This window comes from Dendrobates tinctorius, unplaced genomic scaffold, assembly GCF_039654945.1.
Source record: "Dendrobates tinctorius isolate UK_male_01 unplaced genomic scaffold, ASM3965494v1 ptg000039l, whole genome shotgun sequence".
Classification (NCBI taxonomy): Eukaryota; Metazoa; Chordata; class Amphibia; order Anura; family Dendrobatidae; genus Dendrobates; species Dendrobates tinctorius.
Window position 1 is genome coordinate 28,554,421 of NW_027361707.1, and position 23,196 is coordinate 28,577,616.

Here is a 23,196-nt window from a genome sequence, read left to right on the forward strand (position 1 = left end):
CCCGGGTGTCTGTATGGCCCTGGGCTCAAGAATAAGATGACTAAAACTACAGATCAGCAACTTCAGTATTTTCTGCACCTCCAGATGGAACATCCCCCTCCCTGAGTATCCAATCTGCTGTTCTCAGGTTTGGGGGCTCCACATAATATTGTTAGATGGCTTTAGTACCATAGTTCCCTAATATTGACTGTAAGGGGGTACGAGTTTAACTCTTCTGACTTCTGTTGGATATTCACTCTTTCAGAGAGAACGGCAGAGTCAAAGAGAGAAGGCGCTGGAGCTGACCGAAAAACTCGACAGCGACTGGAAGGCGATCCAGGGATTATTATCACACAAAGTTCCGAAATCTGAGAGGAAGGTGGAGATCGAGAAGCCAAAGGTAAGGCGTCAAGAGGTTCTTAATGGCGTGAACATTCAGAGATAATTCTGATGAGGTCTGGGATTTATTTTCTTGTATTTTTATGCATTTTTCCTTATCTGCTGTAAAAGCTGTTCCATCTAAGAGCCTGTGCATGGAGCAGAGCTGAGCACTTCGGTCCAGTGGTGAGACTGAATTCACATGTCTGATTTTTTTTTTTTTTTTTCCCCTCGGATAACACCTGGATCCATGATAGTCACGCATCCGAGTGTGAGAATTGTGAGACTATTCTGATCCATACAAGTAGGGTCCTTTAAAACTACGGTGCAAATCCGACACCTTCCATCTTGCTTCCTTGTCTTTCAAATATGTTGTTTACTGATCAATTTGGATAAAATATCTTGACCTTCTCAGTCGTTTTAACTGGTTTAGAAGCAAAGAAATCCAATGAAACTAGGAGGACACAACGCAGCCTTATAGTTATCGATGTTGGGTTCTGCATCCCAATCCTCACCCTGGACAAAACCCCAGGGTCACTTTGACATGTGGAAGTTTTCTAAAATTGGATATACTATTTTAGATGCATTGGAGCAGTAAAAAGATGGCCGCAGCCCTTCTATCACTGGATCTCTAAGATTTAATAAATTCAGTCTCTTGGTGTCTGTCATGTATACACTATTCTTGATTATCCTGTGTTGTTTTTTTTTTTTTTTTCTTTTCTATTTCCAGGCTGATGATTATGACGTGATGGTCCGTCAACTTGTCTTTGACATGAAAGCTAAGCCCTCCGACAAGATGAAGTCTGAAGAAGACATTGCTAAAGAAGAACAAGAGCGGCTTCAGAAACTTGAGGTAACATAATGATCCATCATTGACCTTTATTTTCAGAATCTGTAGAAGTTTTATTTATTCCCCCCTCCGTCTTGGTGGCAAACATACCATTGAGGCAGCTGCACAGGGGCCGAAGAGGTACTGGGGCCACTTCTACCTCCAGAGCAGGTGGAATTATGCTTTATTATGAGCTATTGTACTGCTCAAGGGCCCATATATTTTTCTTACTACGGGTCCCTCTCGCTCTGTGTCCGCCCCTGATCTGTACCTATTGATTAGATTTGCCATCAGTGTCTACATGGTTGGGGATTATATTGTCCTTTATTTTGACTTTTGGTTCATTTCCTTTGTGCTCCCGTTTTAGGCTGAACGTATGCGCCGCATGCGAGGAGAGGATGACAAAGTGAAGAACAAGCCCAAACACACATCTGCAGATGATTTGATGGATGGGTTCGTGCTGGATAAGGACGATCGTCTGATGCTTTCTTACAAGGTAAGTGTGAGCTTTGAAGGCATTAGTCACAGTAATTCTAGCTTTTCTTACTTTGCTTCCACCCTGATTCAAGCATTTTGTCACTCCAGTGTCTTGCTGTAGTTTCTTGTCCTGCCATGTAAGGCTAAGTGCACACGTTGCAGAAAATTTATGCTCAAAAACCTGAATCCCTTCCCAGAAAACGCACGTATTTCTCCGTGGCAGTTCTTGCGCATTTTTTGCGCGGTTTTGAGACGTTTTTTTTCCGCAGCGGTTTCAAACCGCATGGAAGAAGCCTAAACCGCGGAAAAATCTGCAAAATTAATGTGCATGCTGCGTTTTTTACCGCGATGCGTTTTTTTCGCGGTAAAAACCGCATCAATGTGCACAAAGTGCAAAATGCATACAAATGACTGGGAAGCTTATTTTTAGCGGTTTTATAGTGAAAACCACGGTAAAAACCGCTAAAAAAAACGCTGTGTGTGTGAACACAAATATCACAAAGGTTATGTCACTGTCAGGTGACCCAATAACCAAGAGTGACACTCATTTCATAAAATACATGTTTTATTAACTTTGAAGGATAATGGGCTTGGGTATTGTGCTTACCTGTGTGTGAACACAGCCTAATACTGGTGGGCATGGCCTGGCTTGTCTTTGATATTCTTGAACTGCTGGTTCTTCTTCTCCTTGATTGGAGGTTTCTCTTTGGATTTTATGGTGAAAATGCTGGTAATCAGCTGCGGAGGGAGCCAGACACTTGTGACTATCAGGATGATGCTCTTGTTGCAGGAAGTTATACTTTCATTATATGTGAAATACTTCAATACATCCAGCCCTGGAATCTACTTTATGCTTCCTTTAGATACAGCACCATAAACCTGGGGACAGATTCCCTTTAAATCCTGTCCCGCAGACCCCAAACTATTAAAGGTTGAAATGTCAAAGTTAAAGAAGTTTTCTAGTTTCTGATAACCCCTGTCCGCTGGCTGCATTATTTTTTTTTTAATTGAAAAAAAGTGCTTTCTCGCCCTTCCCGATATCTGTTGAGGACGCTGCAGACAATAACAGACACAGGAAGCAGCAGGGGAGACTCGGCTCTGGACCTGGGGAAAGTGAGTAAGGCCGGGGTCACACTCGCAAGTGCAAGGCGAGAAGCTCGCTCCTCAATACCCGGCATGGCCACTGGCAGTTCGGACCGGAGCGTTCAGCTTCATAGAAAGACAAATGTAAAGTGCTGCGGAATATGTCGGCGCTATACAAATATAATTATTATTATTAAAGACATGCAGCCGCACACTCCGGTCCCAAGTGTCGTCAGCAGTGCCAGGTATGGAGTTTCGTGAGTTTCTCGCATTGCTCTCGCAAGTGTGACCCCGGCCGAATGCCCAGAATTGGCAGCCAAGGGACGCGTTTTATGTTGACTATTGTGACAAATGCTTCCAAGGCTGAAGCCTCCCTCATCCTCCCAATGTAAGAATGCATTGGGTTCCCCCATGGTACTTTTAACTGTATACAAGGTTTCTCCACATGTTTGTGATGGTCAGGTCTTAGACTTCCCAGCAACTGAAAAAGGTATGAAAGTGGTTGTATGAGGTTAGAAAAACATGGCTCCTTCCTACGGTCAACAGCAACATTACTTTTAGTACAGGTCAGCTGGCACCTGAGATGTGAGCAGAGCCTTTGTAGGATATTTCAAGACAACCTGTTTTCACATCTGTATTTTTCATCTTTGATAGGATGGCAAGATAAACCTTCCTGAATCAGACGATAGTGAGCTGAAGACCGGAGATGGTGGTGATGGTGCAGATGAGGGTAGCGAGGGTGAAGTTGATGAAGGAAGTGATGATGAAGAGGAGGAGGGAAGCAATGCCTCTGACAACCTCTCAGACCTGGAATCTGGCGAAGACAGCGAGGAAGATGAAGAAGTGCAAGTTAAGATAACAAAGAAAAACAAAGAGATGAAAGTGAAACATCCCGATGAGGTCACTTCTCAGCTCCCATTCACATTTGATGGTGAGTTTCTTGGAGGATATGTAGTCTGTAAGACCAATTCTAATCAAATGCTGTTGGTTCCCGATCAGGACTTTGTCCTCCTCACTCTCGGTGTCTGTGATTGTCTGCAGCTCTGATGTGTTGTCTGCAGCGCTACAGCCAATAACTGAGCTCAGCGGCTCTGCTTGAGATGATTGCATGAGCTGCTGAGCTGACTGATTGGCAGCAGTGCTGTCGAATGTCAGTGCTGCAGACAGTAACTGATGCTGCGAGCGGTAGAAATGGATAACCAATCCCCATCAGCCAGTTTAAAGGATGAGGAAGCTCTTTCTTCTGTTAAGATGAATTTTGGAGGGCTAGCTGCTGGGGGTGGCAGAAGGAGCGCTGACACTGGGACATGGGGGAACATTTGAGATCTTAAGTATGCCATTAAGCACAAATGAATGTCTAGGCGATCTCTCCCGGGATTGGAGAGATACTAGTGCATGCGGGGTGGTACAGCCAGTATTGGGCCCAATAATTAGCATAGGACCCGGGCCGAATACTGACTGTACAGCAATGGGCATAAGTTTCCATCCACACTCCATGTCACATCATCCATGAACAATCCCGTTAACACGCCTTAAATCTATATGAACAAACCCTGCATCTTGATCTCTAATGCAGAGTGCATTGTAAAGTCTCCACCTTCTGCTGTTTGTTCTAGTCCCGGAGTCTTATGAAGGTTTCCTGTCTCTCCTGAGTGAGAAGTCTCCCGATCAGCAGCTTGTCATCCTGGAGAGGATACAGAAGTGCAATCATCCAAGTCTGTCTCAGGGGAACAAGGCGAAGCTAGAGGTGAGGCTAACAGCCATGGTTCAGAAAATAAAGAAGATGCATAACTTCTAATCGCCTGAACCCTCATCGCTACTGCAGACGTCCCACTGCTTTTTTTCTGCAATTGTGATGCTTGAACTACCCACACGTAACAATGCAGCAAAGCCGTGGCCTTGGCACCTACGAGTCCGCCGCCCTGCTGCCCCTAGCCACGGGTCTGCCGCCCCTAGCTACGGATATGTAAACTGTTCAGTTCTCTCTTTGGGAAAGTGGTCTGGTAATATGTGTCTCATGAATCACGTGTCTGTGACATGCTTTAGATCTGCGCTTGGGGTGACTTATGTTTTTTTTTTTTTTTTTTACATCGGAATACTAAAATTATTTATATTACATATTTTCTCAGAAACTATTTAGTTTTCTTCTGGACTATATAACGGACCTGGCAGAGCAGAAAACCCCTGATCTTCAAGCCGTTGACAAGATGATCGGGTAAGTTTTTTTTTTTTTTTTTTTTTTTTTTTTTTTTTTTTCCTTTTTGCTCTAAATCTCGATGGATTTATCTGTATACTGCCCCTGGTGGCATACAAGAATAGTGGAGGGGAGGCACGGATGTAACACTAGACCGTTATCAAGTACATGATTTAATTTTAAGGGGTATTCCCATCTCTAAGATCATAGCTCAATATGTAGTAGGTGTAATAATAAATATATTTGCAGTTAACTCCTATTAAAAAGTATAGTTCTTCTGATTAGCTATGTCACTTGCCCCATGTGTAGGGCATTGCAGAAGCTTGGGTATCGTTACGACCACTAACAAGTACTGTCAGTATATGAATGGTCTTTTCTCAGCTGATTCATATGCACAAACTACATAAAAGGACTGCTGAACCTTCATGTGTTCATAAATCGGCTGGGAGAATCTCAGAGGAAGACCAAGAAGAGTTACAGACTATCAGAATGAACTTGCTGATGGATTCTCTGTTAACTCATTCTGAAAACGGCAGTGCAGTGAAACACTGAGGCTACAGAGGGAAAATGTTTAATAAGAGCAAAGTGAAATTTAGCCGAAAATAAAGGCATTTACCATATATACTCGTGTATAAACTGAGTATTTCAGCACATTTTTTTGTGCCGAAAACGCCCCCCTCGGCTTATGCACGAGTCAATTGTCCCAGAGGGCCGTGGGGGAGGGGGTGCGGCGGAGCAACAGGAGGCAGGAGCCGGCAGCTGCGGCTGTAACTGTGCCGCAGCTATTAGTGAAATTAATATTCATTTCTCTTATAGCAGTGACAGCCGCAGCCGCCGGCTTCCAGAAAACATCCTACTCGCCTTCCTGCGCGCCCTCGCTGCATCTCGTTGGATCGGTAGCCAGCAGCATTTCCAACCGAGCGATCACGTGGCCCCGCTCATTAAGGTAATGCATATGCATGCCTCTCCATTCCCATAGGTGTGGAGTGAATATTCATTCATTACCTTACTGAGCGGGGCCACGTGATCGCTCGGCCGGAAGAGCAGCTGGCACTAGATCGAGATGCAGCAAAGGCGTGCAGGCAAGGCAAGTAGGAAGTCTGTGTTTTTTTTTTTTTTAATAGGACACATGCAAGCAAGGATAGGGGATAAGGAGCCATGCAGACAAGGATGGGGGATAAGGAGCCATGCAGACAAGGATGGGGGATAAGGAGCCATGCAGACAAGGATAGGGGGATAAGGAGCCGTGCAGACAAGGATGGGGGATAAGGAGCCGTGCAGACAAGGATGGGGGATAAGGAGCCGTGCAGACAAGGATGGGGGATAAGGAGCCGTGCAGACAAGGATAGGGGGATAAGGAGCCGTGCAGACAAGGATGGGGGATAAGGAGCCGTGCAGACAAGGATGGGGGATAAGGAGCCGTGCAGACAAGGATGGGGGATAAGGAGCCGTGCAGACAAGGATGGGGGATGAGCCGTGCAGACAAGGATAGGGGGATAAGGAGCCATGCAGACAAGGATGGGGGATAAGGAACCGTGCAGACAAGGATGGGGGATAAGGAACCGTGCAGACAAGGATGGGGGATAAGGAACCGTGCAGACAAGGATGGGGGATAAGGAACCGTGCAGACAAGGATGGGGGATAAGGAGCCATGCAGACAAGGATAGGGGGATAGGGTTAACATGGCAAGAGGTGTGATGCTATCGCATCCTCCCGATGGGATAGCATCGGGCCATAATCTAGTAGGGGATAAGGAGCCATGCAGACAAAGGCTAGGGGATAAGGAGCCATGTAGACAAGGATGGGGGATAAGGAGCCATGTAGACAAGGATGGGAGATAAGGAGCCATGTAGACAAGGATGGGGGATAAGGAGCCATGTAGACAAGGATGGGGGATAAGGAGCCGTGCAGACAAGGATGGGGGATAAGGAGCCGTGCAGACAAGGATGGGGGATAAGGAGCCGTGCAGACAAGGATGGGGGATAAGGAGCCGTGCAGACAAGGATGGGGGATAAGGAGCCGTGCAGACAAGGATGGGGGATAAGGAGCCATGCAGACAAGGATAGGGGGATAAGGAGCCGTGCAGACAAGGATAGGGGATAAGGAGCCGTGCAGACAAGGATGGGGATAAGGAACCATGCAGACAAGGCTAGGGGATAAGGAGCCATGCAGACAAGGCTAGGGGATAAGGAGCCATGCAGACAAGGCTAGGGGATAAGGAGCCATGCAGACAAGGCTAGGGGATAAGGAGCCATGCAGACAAGGCTAGGGGATAAGGAGCCATGCAGACAAGGCTAGGGGATAAGGAGCCATGCAGACAAGGCTAGGGGGATAAGGAGCCATGCAGACAAGGATGGGGGATAAGGAGCCATGCAGACAAGGATGGGGGATAAGGAACCATGCAAGCAAGGCTAGGGGATAAGGAGCCATGCAGACAAGGCTAGGGGATAAGGAGCCATGCAGACAAGGCTAGGGGATAAGGAGCCATGCAGACAAGGCTAGGGGATAAGGAGCCATGCAGACAAGGCTAGGGGATAAGGAGCCATGCAGACAAGGCTAGGGGATAAGGAGCCATGCAGACAAGGCTAGGGGATAAGGAGCCATGCAGACAAGGCTAGGGGATAAGGAGCCATGCAGACAAGGCTAGGGGATAAGGAGCCATGCAGACAAGGCTAGGGGATAAGGAGCCATGCAGACAAGGCTAGGGGATAAGGAGCCATGCAGACAAGGCTAGGGGATAAGGAGCCATGCAGACAAGGCTAGGGGATAAGGAGCCATGCAGACAAGGCTAGGGGATAAGGAGCCATGCAGACAAGGCTAGGGGATAAGGAGCCATGCAGACAAGGCTAGGGGATAAGGAGCCATGCAGACAAGGCTAGGGGATAAGGAGCCATGCAGACAAGGCTAGGGGATAAGGAGCCATGCAGACAAGGCTCTATAATAATAATTGCCCTAAGCAGCTTCCGGTTGTAACAACTTCCGTCCAGTTGTAACCGGTGACGTCACCGCACACCTCTTTCCATGTTAACCCTCAACACACACACACTCCTCTCACCTTTCACATCTCCACTCACGTCCACTCACTCTTTCACTCCACATACGACCCTTTCTCTCACTCCGTCCCTCATACTCACGCCGTCATCGCCGCTGATCCACGATCCCCGACATCTTCTTCCCCCGGCGCCATCCCGGATCCAGACGTCCTCCACGCCGGCGACATGTTCTTGCGGCGACGCCATCTTGACTATCGCGGGATTTCACGATACTCAAGATGGCGTCGCCGCAAGAACATGTCGCTGGCGTGGACAACGTCTGGATCCAGGATGGCGTCAGCCATTACTATTCTCATAAATAATGCTTCTAAGTACAAATAATTTTGCAGTTTATTGCATATTAACATTTTTATCTTAATATTAACTCTTTTCTTTACAGCTAGAGAACGACCGCTACTGCTAAGCAGCAGAACATGTGCAGCGCTTGCAAGAGCTTTTCTATCGAGCTTGTAAGCACTGTTTTTGTTTTGAAGCTGCCCTGGATCGCTGCTACTTGTTAATCCTGGCCAGCACAATGCTTACAAGACAGCAGTGGTCGGTCGCACAGGCAACAAACTGTAAACAAGTTGTTAATGTAAGAACGGCTTCAAATTTTAATCAGCAATAAATAGCAAAATTGCTTGTTTTCATAAACATTATCCATCTATGAAGGTGTGAATAAACCTTTAATGCTGCTGGTGGGGAAGGTAATTATAATTGGTACCCTTCATTTCTGTACAACGGAAGAGATAATCCTAAACCTTCCTCTCTTGTCTTGTTGCAGGCCTTTGAACAAGCTGTGCCAGATGTTTCCAGAAGCAGCAGCTAACTGTGTAAGGGATGCATTGCGGGATATCGCTTGTACCATGGATAAAGCAGTTGAATCCAAACGCCGAGCTTCCTATCCGGCATTACATGTGGTTAGACATTTAATTTTTTATTTTTTCCATATACTTTTTTTTTTTTTTATTCTGCAAGCAGTCTCATGAGTGTGTGGTAATCACATTCCTTATTATTCTCTGCTTTTAGCTCTTGTACTTCAAAATTACTGGGATTTTATTCCCCACGTCTGATTTCTGGCACCCGGTGGTCACTCCAGCCGTCACCGTGATGAGCCAGCTGCTGACAAAGGTGAGAGCCCAGGTCTGTACTATGGTCACCACACCGTCCCATGTAGACGTCCTAGTCACTTACCAGTGTCCTGCGTTACTTCTAGTGTCCCGTCACCTCCTGTGAAGATGTCGCTGCTGGCCTGTTCGTTAGCTGCATGTTCCTGGAGTATGTATCCCTGTCCAAGAGGTTTATACCGGAGATGATAAACTTCCTACTGGGAATTTTGCACTTGGCCACGCCACGCAAAGCTTCTGTAGGTAAGTGCACGTCGTACAGGTATAAGCTTTTGTTTGTGTTCCTTTTTAGTATTCTCAAAATATTTGTTTTTCTGTCAGTGAATGGTAACATTTATGGTTTATATCTGGTGGAAAATAACCTGTATATCGTTAGTCAGAGTGCGGACCACTGAGTCCAGTCTGGCCAGTGCTCAGACTCCATGCTGGCACATTGTAGCAAACAACCAGCGCCATCTGCAACTGTTACATTTCCCGTATATACTAAATGATATGTAATGACCCCCATGCTGGTGGCGCTGTTATCATGAGATCCCGGTGCTGCGGCGGTGTACATTACTAAACGGTTACCTAACGGTAGCGTGTCTGCATCGGGTTAAGGGAAAGAGCAGGATCTCGTGACAATGCGTGAGATCTCGGAGGAGACTGCTGAGAGTCATGGGGTCCTGCTCTGTTTACTCTGGAAGTTTGTGCCTGTCTTTTGCAAGAAAGTCAGGCCTTTTAGGTAGGGACTGCAGGGATCCTTATGGCCACTTTTGCTAATGAGTAGTATTTGGAAAAATCTCCTGAAAATTACAAAAATAAGGGCAACCCCAGACTGGTGATAGGTTAGCAACTACTTCAATAGCTGATTGGTGGGGGTGTGACTGTCAGATAAGGATAGGCCATCAATAAAAAATAGTGGCTAACCCCAATAATGGGGACATTGACTTTGACTTATCAGATACTTACCTAAAGGGTTGGGGAAACTATAGGGTTTTTTTTGTTTTATTCTAACCTGTAAGATCTAACTTACCTTTTTCCAAGAAGCATTTCCCTTAAGACTTTCGTGTTTTTGATGGATCTCTCCAAGAAGAACCTGTTTCTCCCAAAAGAAAGTTACCTGTGCAGACACTAGACATTGTAGAGTCGGGGAGGCGTAATGCCGCTTGCCTGTTGGGCTCCGGGGTTACGACCTTTTAGGGGAAACTCTGCTGAAGAGACTAAAGCTAATTTGCAAATGTAATGTTTGTTTCTCTATTGCTTCATTGGGGGACTCAGGAAACCATGGGGTGTATGCTGCTGCCACTAGGAGGCGCTGACACTCTGCAAAAAAGTGTTATCTCCTCCCCAGCAGTATATACCCACCAACTGGCAGGAAGCTACTCAGTTTTAGTTTAGTTTCAGTAGGAGCTGGACATCGGCTGCACTCCTAATACTAATCTTTATTTTTCAGATATAGCTTGTGATTCTGGGCGACGGAGTGTAATTGGTCTCTCCGCTCTCCCTCCTAGAGACCGGGAGCACAGTGTGAGAATGCGTCACTACTGTACCCTCTCGTGTCTACCTGGCAGGACCCCATGCCTCCTAAGGGTATGTGCACACATACTTTTGAGAGCTGCGGATTTGTCCCCGCGGATTTGTCCCCGCGGATTTGTTAAAAACCGCAGGTCAAAAGTCCTGCGGTTTCACACCTCATAATGGATAAGTTGTGAAACCGCAGCGGATTCCGCACAAAGAATTGACATGCTGCAGATTGTAACCTGCAGCAAATCCGCGTGGAAAAATCCGCAGCATGTGCACATCGTTTTTTTTGTTTTACCATTGAAAACAATGGTACTATACAATGCAGCAGAAACTGCTGCGGACCCGCAGGGCCAGAAACGCTGCGGATCCGCAGCAGAATCCGCACCGTGTGCACATACCCTCACACTCCAAGCGTGTCTGGGGCATCCGCAAGGAGGAAGATGCGGACTGGTCCTTGCAACTACCCCCTAGCCCGCTCACCCTCCAGAGCCAGACATGCAGGATGGGAAGACGGTCTCGGTACCTTATAGCTGCCCGCCATACTTCCTCGGGACCAGGTACCCTCCAGCCCCCTGTCCCTCCGGGACGTCTGATGACAGTCTTCATTATCATGCTACGAAGATGGATCCCTGACCTTCATGACAGTTATCTCTGTGTGACTTGTTCCCCAGAAGGACGGGAACTCAAAGCGCCCTTTTATTCCTTAAGGCTATGTGCCCACGTTGCAGAAATGCTGCGGAATTGTCTGCAGCATTTCCGCAACTCCCCGCCGCAGGTAAAACGCATGCGGAATTTGCATTCGTTTTCCCGCAAAACACAAGCGTTTTGCAAATGTTTTTAGCTTGCAGAATGCTTGCGCTTTTCCAAACGATTTGAAGCATTGCTTGGAAAAGTGACTGACAGGTTGGTCACACTTGTCAAGCATAGTGCTTGACGAGTGTGACCAACTTTTTACTATTGATGATGCATATGTAGCATCAATAGTAAAACATAGGATGTTAAAAATAATAATAAAAAAAAGGGATATACTTACCCTCTGTCGGACACCGGAGTCCTCCCGGCCCTCAGCGGTGCAGCCAGCAACTTCCGTTCCCAAGGATGCCTTGCGCGAATGACCTCTGATGTCGTAGCGGTCTCCTCTCCTCCAGACCCTGGGCACCATCCGCACATGAAGCGCTCACTTTACTCATGGTGGGCATAGCCACATGCGTAAAGTGAGCATTTCAATGCAATCCTATGGCGGTGGAATCGCTGCGATTCCGCAAAAGTAATGGACATGCTGCAGATTTTACCGATATGCGATTCCGCAGCGGAAAAATCCGCAGCATTGGCACAGCAACTGTGGAATCCCATAGGATGTGTTTTGTTAGTGTGTTTAAGCGTTTCTGCAGCGGTAAAAATGCTACGGAAACGCTTGAGCGCAATGTGGGCACACAGCCCAAGGCCAGGTTCACATAGCGTTATGGCAGTCCATTCAACACATGTGTTAAACGGACTGCGCTAACGCTACTGTTTTCTGATCGCATTATGCGTTCACATTAGCGCAGCTGCTCCATCTACTCTAGCCGTGACAGACCCTCGAACGCTGCAGACCGCGTCCGAGGTTCCGTCACAGCATGACGGCTTATCGCTAACGCATGCCGATTTTGAGATTCGTTCGCAATGTGCTACGATATGGCAGTCTATGGGTGCGTTAACGAATGCGTTACATTGCGGTAATGACGCTTTGTAACAAACCGTTAAATGGACTGCCATAATACTATGTGAACCTGGCCTAAGGGTATGTGCACAGGTTGCGGATTCTGCTGTGGAATTTTCTGTGTGGATTTTGCTAAATCCGCAGGTAAAATGTCCTGCGTTTTACTTGCGGATTTAGGCTATGTGCACACGGTGTGGATTCTGCTGCGGATCCGCAGCGTTTCTGCAGCTGTGGGTCCGCAGCAGATTTAGGTGCGTTGTACAGTACCATTGTTTTCAATGGTAAACTGGAAAACGCTGTGCACATGCTGCAGATTTTTCCGCGCGGTTTACCATCCGTAGCATGTCAATTCTTTTGTCCTGAAACGCTGCGGTTTCACACATCATCCATTATGAGGTGTAAAACCGCAGATTAACCGCAGTGCGGATTTATCTGCGGTTTTCACTACAAAATCCGCAGAGGCAAAAAACTCCGTGTGCACATAGTCTTTGTGCAAATTTACTGCAGGTTTTGGAGCAGGTGTCAAAACGCGGATCTGTACAAAAGCCGCAGCAAGTGCACAGCGTTTTTCATTTTGGCTTCATTTAAATTCTACCGTACACTACTGTACACCGCAGCAGATTCCTCCTCCTCCTCCTCCTCCTCCTCCTCCTCCTCCTCCTCCAGAAGAACTGCCCCCTCTTCCTCTCCCTCTAGGAGAACTGCACCCTCTTCCTCTCCCTGCAGGAGAGCCTACCCCCTCCTCCTCTCCCTCCTAATGTCCAGAGCTTGTGGCTCAGCAGTTTAAGGCCCCGTCACACACAGCGAGATCGCTGATTTTGTGACGCCACAGCGATCTCGCCAGCGAGATTGCTGTGTGTGACTGGGATCAGCGACTGGCCCCCTGCCGGGTATCGCTGATCGTGCTCGATCGGCCAGGGCCGTTTTTCGATCACTAGTCTCCCGCTGGCCAGCGCGCATCGCTGCATGTGACAGTGAGAGACCAACGATCAGCGACGCTGGTTTCCAAGGTAAACATCGGGTAACTAAGAGCCGCGCGGCTCCTGGATACCCGATGTTTACATTAGAAACCAGCGTCCAGCGTTGCTGGTCCTGATCGCTGGAGGGGCTGTCTAACGATGTCCCAGCAATCCCATCATGTTGGATCGTTGGTGGGATCCCTGGGGCATCGTTATGTGTAACGGGGGCTTTAAACCACCTGTGTCTCTAAAGCCCCCGTCACACTAAGCGAGATCACTAGTGAGACAGCTGCCAAGTCACAAGTTTTGTGACGCAACAGTGAGCTCAGCAGCGATCTTGCTGTGTGTGTGACACCTATCCAGCGACCGGCCCCCCCGCCAGGTATCACTGATCGTGCACGAATGTCCTGGGCTTTTTTTTGATTGTTGGTCTCCCGCTGGCCAGCACGCATCGCTGCGGGTGGCAGCGGGAACCATCGATCAGCGAGCTCCCAGTGCTGTAAGCAGACGCCGAGAGCTGGTATCCAAGATAAACAGCAAGTAACTAAGTGCCACGCGCTTAGTTACCTGCTGTTTACCTTGGATACCAGCTCCCAGCGCGAGCACGCTGGTATCCAGGGTACACAGCGAGTAACTAAGCGACGCACGCGCTTGTTATCCGCGTCGTCGCTGGTCCTGATCATGTAGCTACACACCAGCGATCCTGACCAGGTCATATTGTTGTCGGGATCGCTGGTGCGTCGCTTAGTGTGATGGGGGCTTAAAGGCTGGTTTCACATAAGCGGTTTTTTGTGCAGCACATCGTGCGCAATAGAAACACATGCAAAAACGCATCATGCGTTTTTGCATGCATTTGCGTTTTTTATGCGCATTCATTCTCTAGGGGTTAAAACAAGTGTCTACACATTTTTACGCCGAAAACGCAGACGAACGTATGTCCATGCACACGCCTGCGTTCCCATAGACTGTAATGCGTTATTTTGTCGCATTCCGTGCGCAAGCGTGCCCATGCAGTTTTTTAACGTCTTTCGGCGGACCAAAAAATGCAACAGGTTGCATCTGGCGCGCCTAGGCGCACACCTTGAAAAAACGCATGCGCATGAAAACGCATCCGAACGCGTGCAAACACAAGACCATGCGCACGCCATGTTAAACATAGGTGCGCATGGACGCGCACGATGCGCTGCGCAAAAAAAGTTAATGTGAAACCAGCCTAATGTTATGTAAAAAAAAAAAAAAAGTTCATGACTCCAGGACACACTTTTATTATAGGCCTCTTTCACACTTCAGTCTTTTGGTGTCAGCGAAAATCCATCAAATTGTGAAAAAACGGATCCAGTGAAGATTGGCAAAAAACTGATGCACCGGATTCGTTTTTTTGACGGATCCGTCGAAGCTGCCACAGTAGGAAATTTAAAGGAATAGGATTCTGAGAGAGATTGATCTTCTGGGCCAGAACGGCTTTTGGGGTTAAATGAATGGAAATTCTTCTGGGCATGCTCAGTTTAAATAAACGGATTCCGTTACGTGACTGATCCGACGTCCATTCTAGCAGACGACGGACGGAGACTGATCCATCAACGCCCGTCTTTTCGACGCAGACAAAAACGTTACTATGTCCGTTGTATCCAGACGACGGACGCTGAGATTCCGATAGATCCGTCAAATGACGGATGCAACGGACATCCATCCGTCGCTAATGCAAGTCTATAAGAAAAAAAGGATCCGCTTTTTTCTAAAAACGGAGGATTTCGACTGACGTCAAAAGACTGAAGAGCCGCGCGGCTCTTAGATACCCGCTGTTTGCATTGGAAACCAGTGTTGCTGATCGCTGGTCTCTCGCTGCCACACGCAGCGATGCGTGCTGGCCAGCTGGAGACCAGCGATCAAAAAATGGCCCAGGACGATCCTGCTGCACGATCAGCGATACCCGGCAGGGGGGCCGGTCGCTGATCCATGTCACACACAGCTACAGTGCCTACAAGTAGTATTCAACCCCCTGCAGATTTAGCAAGTTTGATAAGATGCAAATAAGTTAGAGCCTTCAAACTTCACACAAGAGCAGGATTTATTAACAGATGCATAAATCTTACAAACCAAAAAGTTATGTTGCTCAGTTAAATTTTAATAAATTTTAAGCATAAAAGTGTGGGTCAATTATTATTCAACCCCTAGGTTTAATATTTTGTGGAACAACCCTTGTTTGCAATTACAGCTAATAATCGTCTTTTATAAGACCTGATCAGGCCGGCACAGGTCTCTGGAGTTATCTTGGCCCACTCCTCCATGCAGATCTTCTCCAAGTTCTCTAGGTTCTTTGGGTGTCTCATGTGGACTTTAATCTTGAGCTCCTTCCACAAGTTTTCAATTGGGTTAAGGTCAGGAGACTGACTAGGCCACTCCAACACCTTGATTTTTTGCCTCTTGAACCAGGCCTTGGTTTTCTTGGCTGTGTGCTTTGGGTCGTTGTCTTGTTGGAAGATGAAATGACGACCCATCTTAAGATCCTTGATGGAGGAGCGGAGGTTCTTGGCCAAAATCTCCAGGTAGGCCGTGCTATCAATCTTCCCATGGATGAGGACCAGATGGCCAGGCCCCTTGGCTGAGAAACAGCCCCACAGCATGATGCTGCCACCACCATGCTTGACTGTAGGGATGGTATTCTTGGGGTCGTATGCAGTGCCATCCAGTCTCCAAATGTCACGTGTGTGGTTGCCACCAAAGATCTCGATCTTGGTCTCATCAGACCAGAGAACCTTGAACCAGTCTGTCTCAGAGTCCTCCAAGTGATCATGAGCAAACTGTAGACGAGCCTTGACATGACGCTTTGAAAGTAAAGGTACCTTACGGGCTCGTCTGGAACGGAGACCATTGCGGTGGAGTACGTTACTTATGGTATTGACTGAAACCAATGTCCCCACTGCCATGAGATCTTCCCGGAGCTCCTTCCTTGTTGTCCTTGGGTTAGCCTTGACTCTTCGGACAAGCCTGGCCTCGGCACGGGAGGAAACTTTCAAAGGCTGTCCAGGCCGTGGAAGGCTAACAGTAGTTCCATAAGCCTTCCACTTCCGGATGATGCTCCCAACAGTGGAGACAGGTAGGCCCAACTCCTTGGAAAGGGTTTTGTACCCCTTGCCAGCCTTGTGACCCTCCACGATCTTGTCTCTGAATGGCCTTGGAATGCTCCTTTGTCTTTCCCATGTTGACCATTTATGAGTGCTGTTCACAAGTTTGGGGAGGGTCTTAAATAGTTAGAAAAGGCTGGAAAAAGAGATAATTAATCCAAACATGTGAAGCTCATTGTTCTTTGTGCCTGAAATACTTCTTAATACTTTAGGGGAACCAAACAGAATTCTGGTGGTTTGAGGGGTCGAATAATAAATGACCCTCTGAATAAACTTTTCACAATTAAAAAAAAAATTTAACAAAGAAATAACATTCTTTTTTGCTGCAGTGCATTTCACACTTCCAGGCTGATCTACAGTCCAAATGTCACAATGCCAAGTTAATTCCGAATGTGTAAACCTGCTAAATCTGCAGGGGGTTGAATACTACTTGTAGGCACTGTATATCGCGGGCGATATCGATGTGTGTGACGGGGCCTTTACAGAGATTGGTTAGCACTTTGTCCTTGTCAAGTTGCAGCCAAGAGCACAAGAGCCTCTTCAGCCTTGGATCTGATGTCCGAACATCACGTAAACGAGTCTTCTCCAAGTATTTAGAGTAGTAATCTTGTGCTTTTTTCCTCTGTGATTAGAGGGAATCTGTCACCCCTTTTTTTGGCCTTTCAGCTGCCGGCATAGACATCGGGGGCTTATCTACAGCATTCTGTAATGCTGTAGATAAGCCTCCAATGTAACCTGAAAGAGAAGAAAAACACGATATATTATACTCACCGAGGTGGGCGGTCCGGTCTGATGGGTGTCGCCGTCCCGTCCGGCGCCTCCCTTCTTCATGAGATGACGTCCTCTTCTTCCGTCCTGAAATGGCCTGTATCGACTAATCATGCCCCTCTCCGGATAAATAAGTCTCTAGTCTGGTGGACTTAATCTCCTCTAGTCAATTGCAGTAGATCTTTCCCACACCATGTAGGAAGATCGCTACTACAGAAGCCAATCTTCTCAATTGGGGAGCTTATTTTCAGAACTTAACAGTCCAGGACTGATAGACCACCCAGGAATCGTCTCTTCCCATCAACGTTCTGGATTTTGGGTCCCTCCCTCTTGCTCTACTTTTCTAGCAAGGATCCTATTCTCTACCATTAGTTTTGGGTCCAAACTGACAATGCCACAGCGGTGACAGAGATGAACCTTCAAGGAAGAACCCAAAGTCTAGCAGTATTGTCATAAGTGCATACTCGGTTATGATCTTGGCACTGCACATTCCAAGAGTGGAGATCTGGGCCGCCGATTTTCTCAGCCGAGAGGTTCCCGCCGCCGGCGAGTGGTCCCTGAATCATTCAGTCTCCTATGACATTTGGCTCCTTTGAGGGTTTCCTGACATAAACCTGATAATCCAGTCTAAGTCACAAAATTCTTAATGTGATCTCCAGATCACACGTCACGCTAGCAATCAGCACTGACGCTTTGGAGTGCCTATCATTCTCCTCACCCCAGAAGACTTGGATACGCAGAAGTAATCAACTTCTTCACAGGCACGCCGTAGAAACTCCAGGAACTTCCAGATCTTCTCTCACAGGGTTCTGTGTTCCACCAGAATTCTCTGTCACTCTGTTTTGACAGCATGACTAAGACCATGTTTCTGAAATAAGCCGAGTTCTCCAATCAGGTTTTCAAGATGATGATCAGAGCTACGAAGCCTTCCTTTTCTCACATTTCCCATCGTTCCTGGAAAATCTTTCCGCTTGGTTGTAACTAATCAGACCTCCCCTAGCATGTTTCCATTTTGTCCTTACGTTTGGGTCTGAGATCTGGCCTCTCCTTCAGTTTTCTCAAGAGACAGGTGTTTTTGCTTTTCCATCCTTTTCGAAAGATTATAACGTCTCACCTGTAGATCAAGACCTTTCAGCAGGGAGTTGAGCACTGTATTCCCCCTACCGGCCTCCGGTAACACCTTGGGATCTCAATTTAGTACTCGATGTTCTTCAAGAATCAACATTCAAACCTCTAAGAGGCACCTTTCACTCCTTCCCTGGAAGGTTGCCTTCCCGGTTGCCATTTCTTCTATCAGATGAGTTTCCAAACTCGCAGATCTCTTGTTCCTCCTTATCTAGAGTGTCACCAGGACAAGGTGGTGTTAGGCTACTTTCACATTAGCTTTTTTTTAGCACTGTGCTTCGTGCGCAATAGAAACGCATGCAAAAATTGCATCATGCGTTTTGCATGCATTTGCTTTTTTTTTTTAGGTGCATGCGTTTTAACAAGTTTCTAGCCATGTTAACTCTTAAAATGCATGCGATTTTAAAAGCAGGCGTGCGCATGTCCATGCGCGCGCCTGCGTTCCCATAGACTGTAATGTTGTATTTTGGCGCATTCCGTGTTTTGACAGCGGTTAGACGGACCAAAAATGCAACAGGTTGCGTCCGGCACGCCTAGGCGCACACTACAAAAAACCCGCATGCGCACGAAAAACGCATACAAACGCGTGCAATCGCTAGCCTATGCGCACCCATGTTAAACATAGAGGCGCATGGACGTGCACAATGCGCTGCGCTAAAAAACACTAATGTGAAACCAGCCTTACATCCGCTACCATCCGCTACATCCTAAGGTGTCTTTTTTTTTTTTTTTTTTTTTTTTTTTTTTGTTGTGTTTCTCCCCAATGAGGATACTGTTTTTTTTCTTCCTTTTGTCCATTTGTGTTCCCTTTCTTTATCAAGTATGGTCTCTAAACAAACTGTACTTGGTAGAGTTCTCTGTAACTACCTTCCCAGGACAGCACCAGTCAGATGTGCAGATTAACTGTTCTTTATCCCAGAATGTACTCATAAAGGTCTTGGCTGTTTCCAAGTTTATCGAGGCCTGCTGGGTTCGCTCTGCTATTCTGAAGCCTACTGACTAATGGACAGATCGCATCCATTTGAGGTCACCGCACACTCCTCTCGCTCAGTGGTGGGCCTCCTTTGTCACCCACAGCCAGGCGTTGGTCTCGTAGATTTGTTAGACTGCTACATGGTCCTCCTGTCATACCTTTGCCAAGTCCTACAAGGTGCACATATAGGTTTGACCCGAGCTCTGATTTGACAGTACCACCTTTACCCACCCTTGGGACTGCTTTTGGACATCCCATGGTTTCCTGTGTCCCCCAATGAAGCGATAGGGAAACTAAGATTTTGGGTACCTACCTACCGTAAAATCTTTCTCGGCGCCTTCATTGATGGACACAGCACCCGCCCTTGTTTTTTGTTCGTTGTGGTTATGTTATGATAGTTGTATACCTGTTGCTTCTCCTACTGCTTTCTCACTAACTGATGATCTTCCTGCCAGTTGGTGGGTATATACTGCTGGTGTCAACCTCCTAGTGGCAGCAGCATACAACCCATGGTTTCCTGTGTCCCCCAATGAAGGGGAAAATTTTACGGTAAGTACCCAAAATATTCATTTTCTGTGCACACGGGTTGAGACGGGGTGGTGGATTTCTGGAGGTCTCCTTAGTTATCTCCAGGGTTGTCATGAAGACCAAAGGAATCTTCTCTCTTCTCGGCACTAACACGTAGTGTCTGCAGCAGAAGATTGCAAACTTATGTGAATAGATGGCACGCTGCCCAATGTGCCCTCCCTGTAGTACTGTGGGGTCTACCTCGGCTATCTCGGCTTTGTGCAGTGGATGATTTTGCAAACTCCCCTCTCCCGCTCTCTGACCACAATCTTCTTTCATTCTCTATAAAGAACTGCCAGGCTGCTCAGGTCACCCCCACTGTCCAGACTTATAGAAACACACAGGCCATTAACACCCAGAAACTTCTGAAGAACTTGCAGTCTTCATTGGCCCCTATCTCCTCCCTCTCATGTCCTGATTCTGCATTGAAGCATTACAATGAAACACTTCAAACTGCCCTGGATGAATTTGCACCCCCTATAAATAGAACACCACAACGCAGACGGCGACAACCCTGGCACACGGTGCAAACACGTTTCCTGCAGCGGTGCTCCAGGTGCGCCGAACGTCTGTGGAGAAAATCCAATCTACACGAAGATTTCATCCATTTTAAGTTTATGCTTAGAACATACAACACTGCCCTTCACCTCTCCAAACAAACCTATTTCAACACCCTCATCATCTCACTGTCCAATAACCCGAAACGTCTCTTTGACACTTTTCATTCTCTACTCAATCCAAGAGTACAGGCCCCAACCACTGAGCTCCGAGCTGACGATCTGGCCAATTACTTCAAAGAAAAAATTGACCAGATCCGACAGGAAATTATCTCCAAATCCCCTCATACCATGCACTGTCCTCCCTCCCCCACTGCATCTAACTCACTCTCTGATTTTGAACCAGTCACAGAAGAAGAAGTAAGCAGGCTCCTTGCATCTTCTCGCCCAACTACTTGCACCAGTGACCCATTTCCGTCACATCTCCTCCAGTCCCTTTCCCCTGCTGTCACCCCTCACCTAACTAAAATATTTAACCTCTCTCTCTCTTCTGGTATTTTTCCCTCCTCATTTAAGCATGCCATCATACATCCACTACTTAAAAAACCATCCCTCGACCAAACTTGTGCCGCTAACTATAGACCTGTCTCTAATCTTCCCTTCATCTCTAAACTCCTGGAACGCCTGGTCCACTCCCGTCTTATCCGCTATCTCTCAGAAAACTCTGTTCTCGACCCTCTCCAATCCGGTTTCCGCTCTTTACACTCCACTGAAACTGCCCTCACTAAAGTCTCTAATGATCTGCTAACAGCTAAATCAAATGGTCATTACTCCATGCTAATTCTCTTGGATCTCTCTGCAGCATTCGACACTGTGGATCATCAGCTCCTCCTCACTATGCTCCGTTCCATTGGCCTCAAGGACACCGTTCTCTCCTGGTTCTCCTCCTATCTCTCCGACCGCTCCTTTACTGTTTCTTTTGCCGGTTCCTCCTCCTCTCACCTTCCTCTTACTGTTGGGGTTCCTCAAGGATCGGTTCTAGGCCCCCTCCTCTTCTCCTTGTACACTGCCCCTATTGGTCAAACAATCAGTAGATTTGGTTTCCAGTACCATCTCTATGCTGATGACACCCAATTATACGCTTCTTCTCCTGACATCACGCCAGCCTTTCTAGAAAACACTGGCGATTGTCTAAACGCTGTGTCTAATATCATGTCCTCACTATATCTGAAACTGAACCTATCAAAGACTGAACTCCTTGTGTTTCCTCCCGCTACTAATGTACCTACACCCGACATTGCCATTTCCGTCTGTGGTTCCACTATTACTCCCCAGCAACATGCCCGCTGTCTTGGGGTCATACTTGATTCCGAGCTTTCCTTTGCCCCCCACATTCGATCACTGGCTCGCTCTTGTCATCTGCACCTCAAAAACATTTCTAGAATTCGACCTTTTCTTACTTTTGACTCTGCAAAAACTCTTACTGTTTCTCTTATTCATTCTCGTCTCGACTATTGTAACTCTCTTCTAATCGGTCTCCCTCTTACAAAACTCTCCCCTCTCCAATCTGTCTTGAATGCTGCAGCCAGGATCATATTCCTCACCAATCGTTACACCGATGCCTCTACCTTGTGCCAGTCATTACACTGGCTACCCATCCACTCCAGAATTCAGTATAAACTTATTACCCTCACCCACAAAGCCCTCCATGGCTCAGCACCACCCTACATCTCCTCCCTTGTTTCAGTATACCACCCTACCCGCGCCCTCCGTTCTGCTGATGACCTGAGGTTAGTATCCTCAATAGTCAGAACCTCCCACTCCCGTCTCCAAGACTTTACACGTGCCGCGCCAATTCTTTGGAATGCACTTCCCAGGTCAATACGATTAGTCCCCAGTCCCCACAATTTTAAGCGTGTCCTGAAAACGCATTTATTCAGACTGGCCTATCGCCTCAACACATTAACCTAACCTATCCCTGTGTGGCAGAGCCAAAAATTTTACCATAACCAGGTTCCCAGCATCATGTTCCCACATGCTTTATGCATCCATTAGCCCTCTGTGTCTGTACTGTTACACACTTAACATTATGGCTGGTCCATACAATCAGGGCAACTGTTACCACCCACCTTTCGTGTCTACCTCTTTCCTCATAGACTGTAAGCTTGCGAGCAGGGCCCTCACTCCTCTTGGTATTTGTTATAATCTACTGTATGTGATTATTGTTATGCTGTAATGTCTATTGTCTGTACAAATCCCCTCTGAAATGTAAAGTGCTGCGGAATATGTCGGCGCTATAAAAATAAAATTTATTATTATTATTATTATTATTATTATTACCTCAGCATTTTGTTTTGTGTCCAGTCTCATAACTAGTGTATTTGGTTTTCTTTATCTTTGACAGATTATGTTGTGGTTCCTCCATTCAAACTTCATGGGAAGTTCTCGGAGCTACTGCTGATCGATAACACGGAGGACGCTGCGTCGTGGGTGAAGAAGAATCTGCCCCTGAGGGCAATCAATGGCCTAAACTCGGAGGACGAAACAGAGATCAATCATTTTAAGTGAGTATCGATGAAAGGACCTCACCCTCTGATGTCAATGTATAACTTAAAGGGAATCTGTCACCCTTTTTTTGGCCTTTGAGCTGCCGGCATAGACATCAGGGGCTTATCTAAAACATTCTGTAATGCTGTAGATAAGCCTCCGATGTAACCTGAAAGAGAAGAAAAACATGTTATATTATACTCACCGAGGTGGGTGGTCCGGTCTGATGGGTGACGCCGTCCCGTCCGGCGCCTCCCTTCATGCGATGACGTCCTCTTCTTCCGTCCTGTAATGGCTTTGGTGCAGGCGCACTGCTCTGCCCTCAACAGTT

The 23,196-nt window shown here is 47.1% G+C and overlaps 1 protein-coding gene across 1 annotated transcript in view; it reads left to right on the plus strand.

Moving 5' to 3' along the window:
* The window catches only part of NOP14 (NOP14 nucleolar protein), a 41,931-nt gene that overhangs the window by 14,663 nt on the left and 4,072 nt on the right, over window positions 1-23,196 (plus strand). Inside the window, exons 5-14 of the mRNA XM_073574571.1 lie at window positions 245-379; window positions 1,088-1,210; window positions 1,554-1,682; window positions 3,401-3,677; window positions 4,363-4,493; window positions 4,876-4,961; window positions 8,757-8,892; window positions 9,002-9,103; window positions 9,189-9,342; window positions 22,723-22,882. Of these exons, the coding sequence (XP_073430672.1) occupies window positions 245-379; window positions 1,088-1,210; window positions 1,554-1,682; window positions 3,401-3,677; window positions 4,363-4,493; window positions 4,876-4,961; window positions 8,757-8,892; window positions 9,002-9,103; window positions 9,189-9,342; window positions 22,723-22,882 (1,433 nt within the window). The remainder of the gene's footprint in view (window positions 1-244; window positions 380-1,087; window positions 1,211-1,553; window positions 1,683-3,400; window positions 3,678-4,362; window positions 4,494-4,875; window positions 4,962-8,756; window positions 8,893-9,001; window positions 9,104-9,188; window positions 9,343-22,722; window positions 22,883-23,196) is intronic.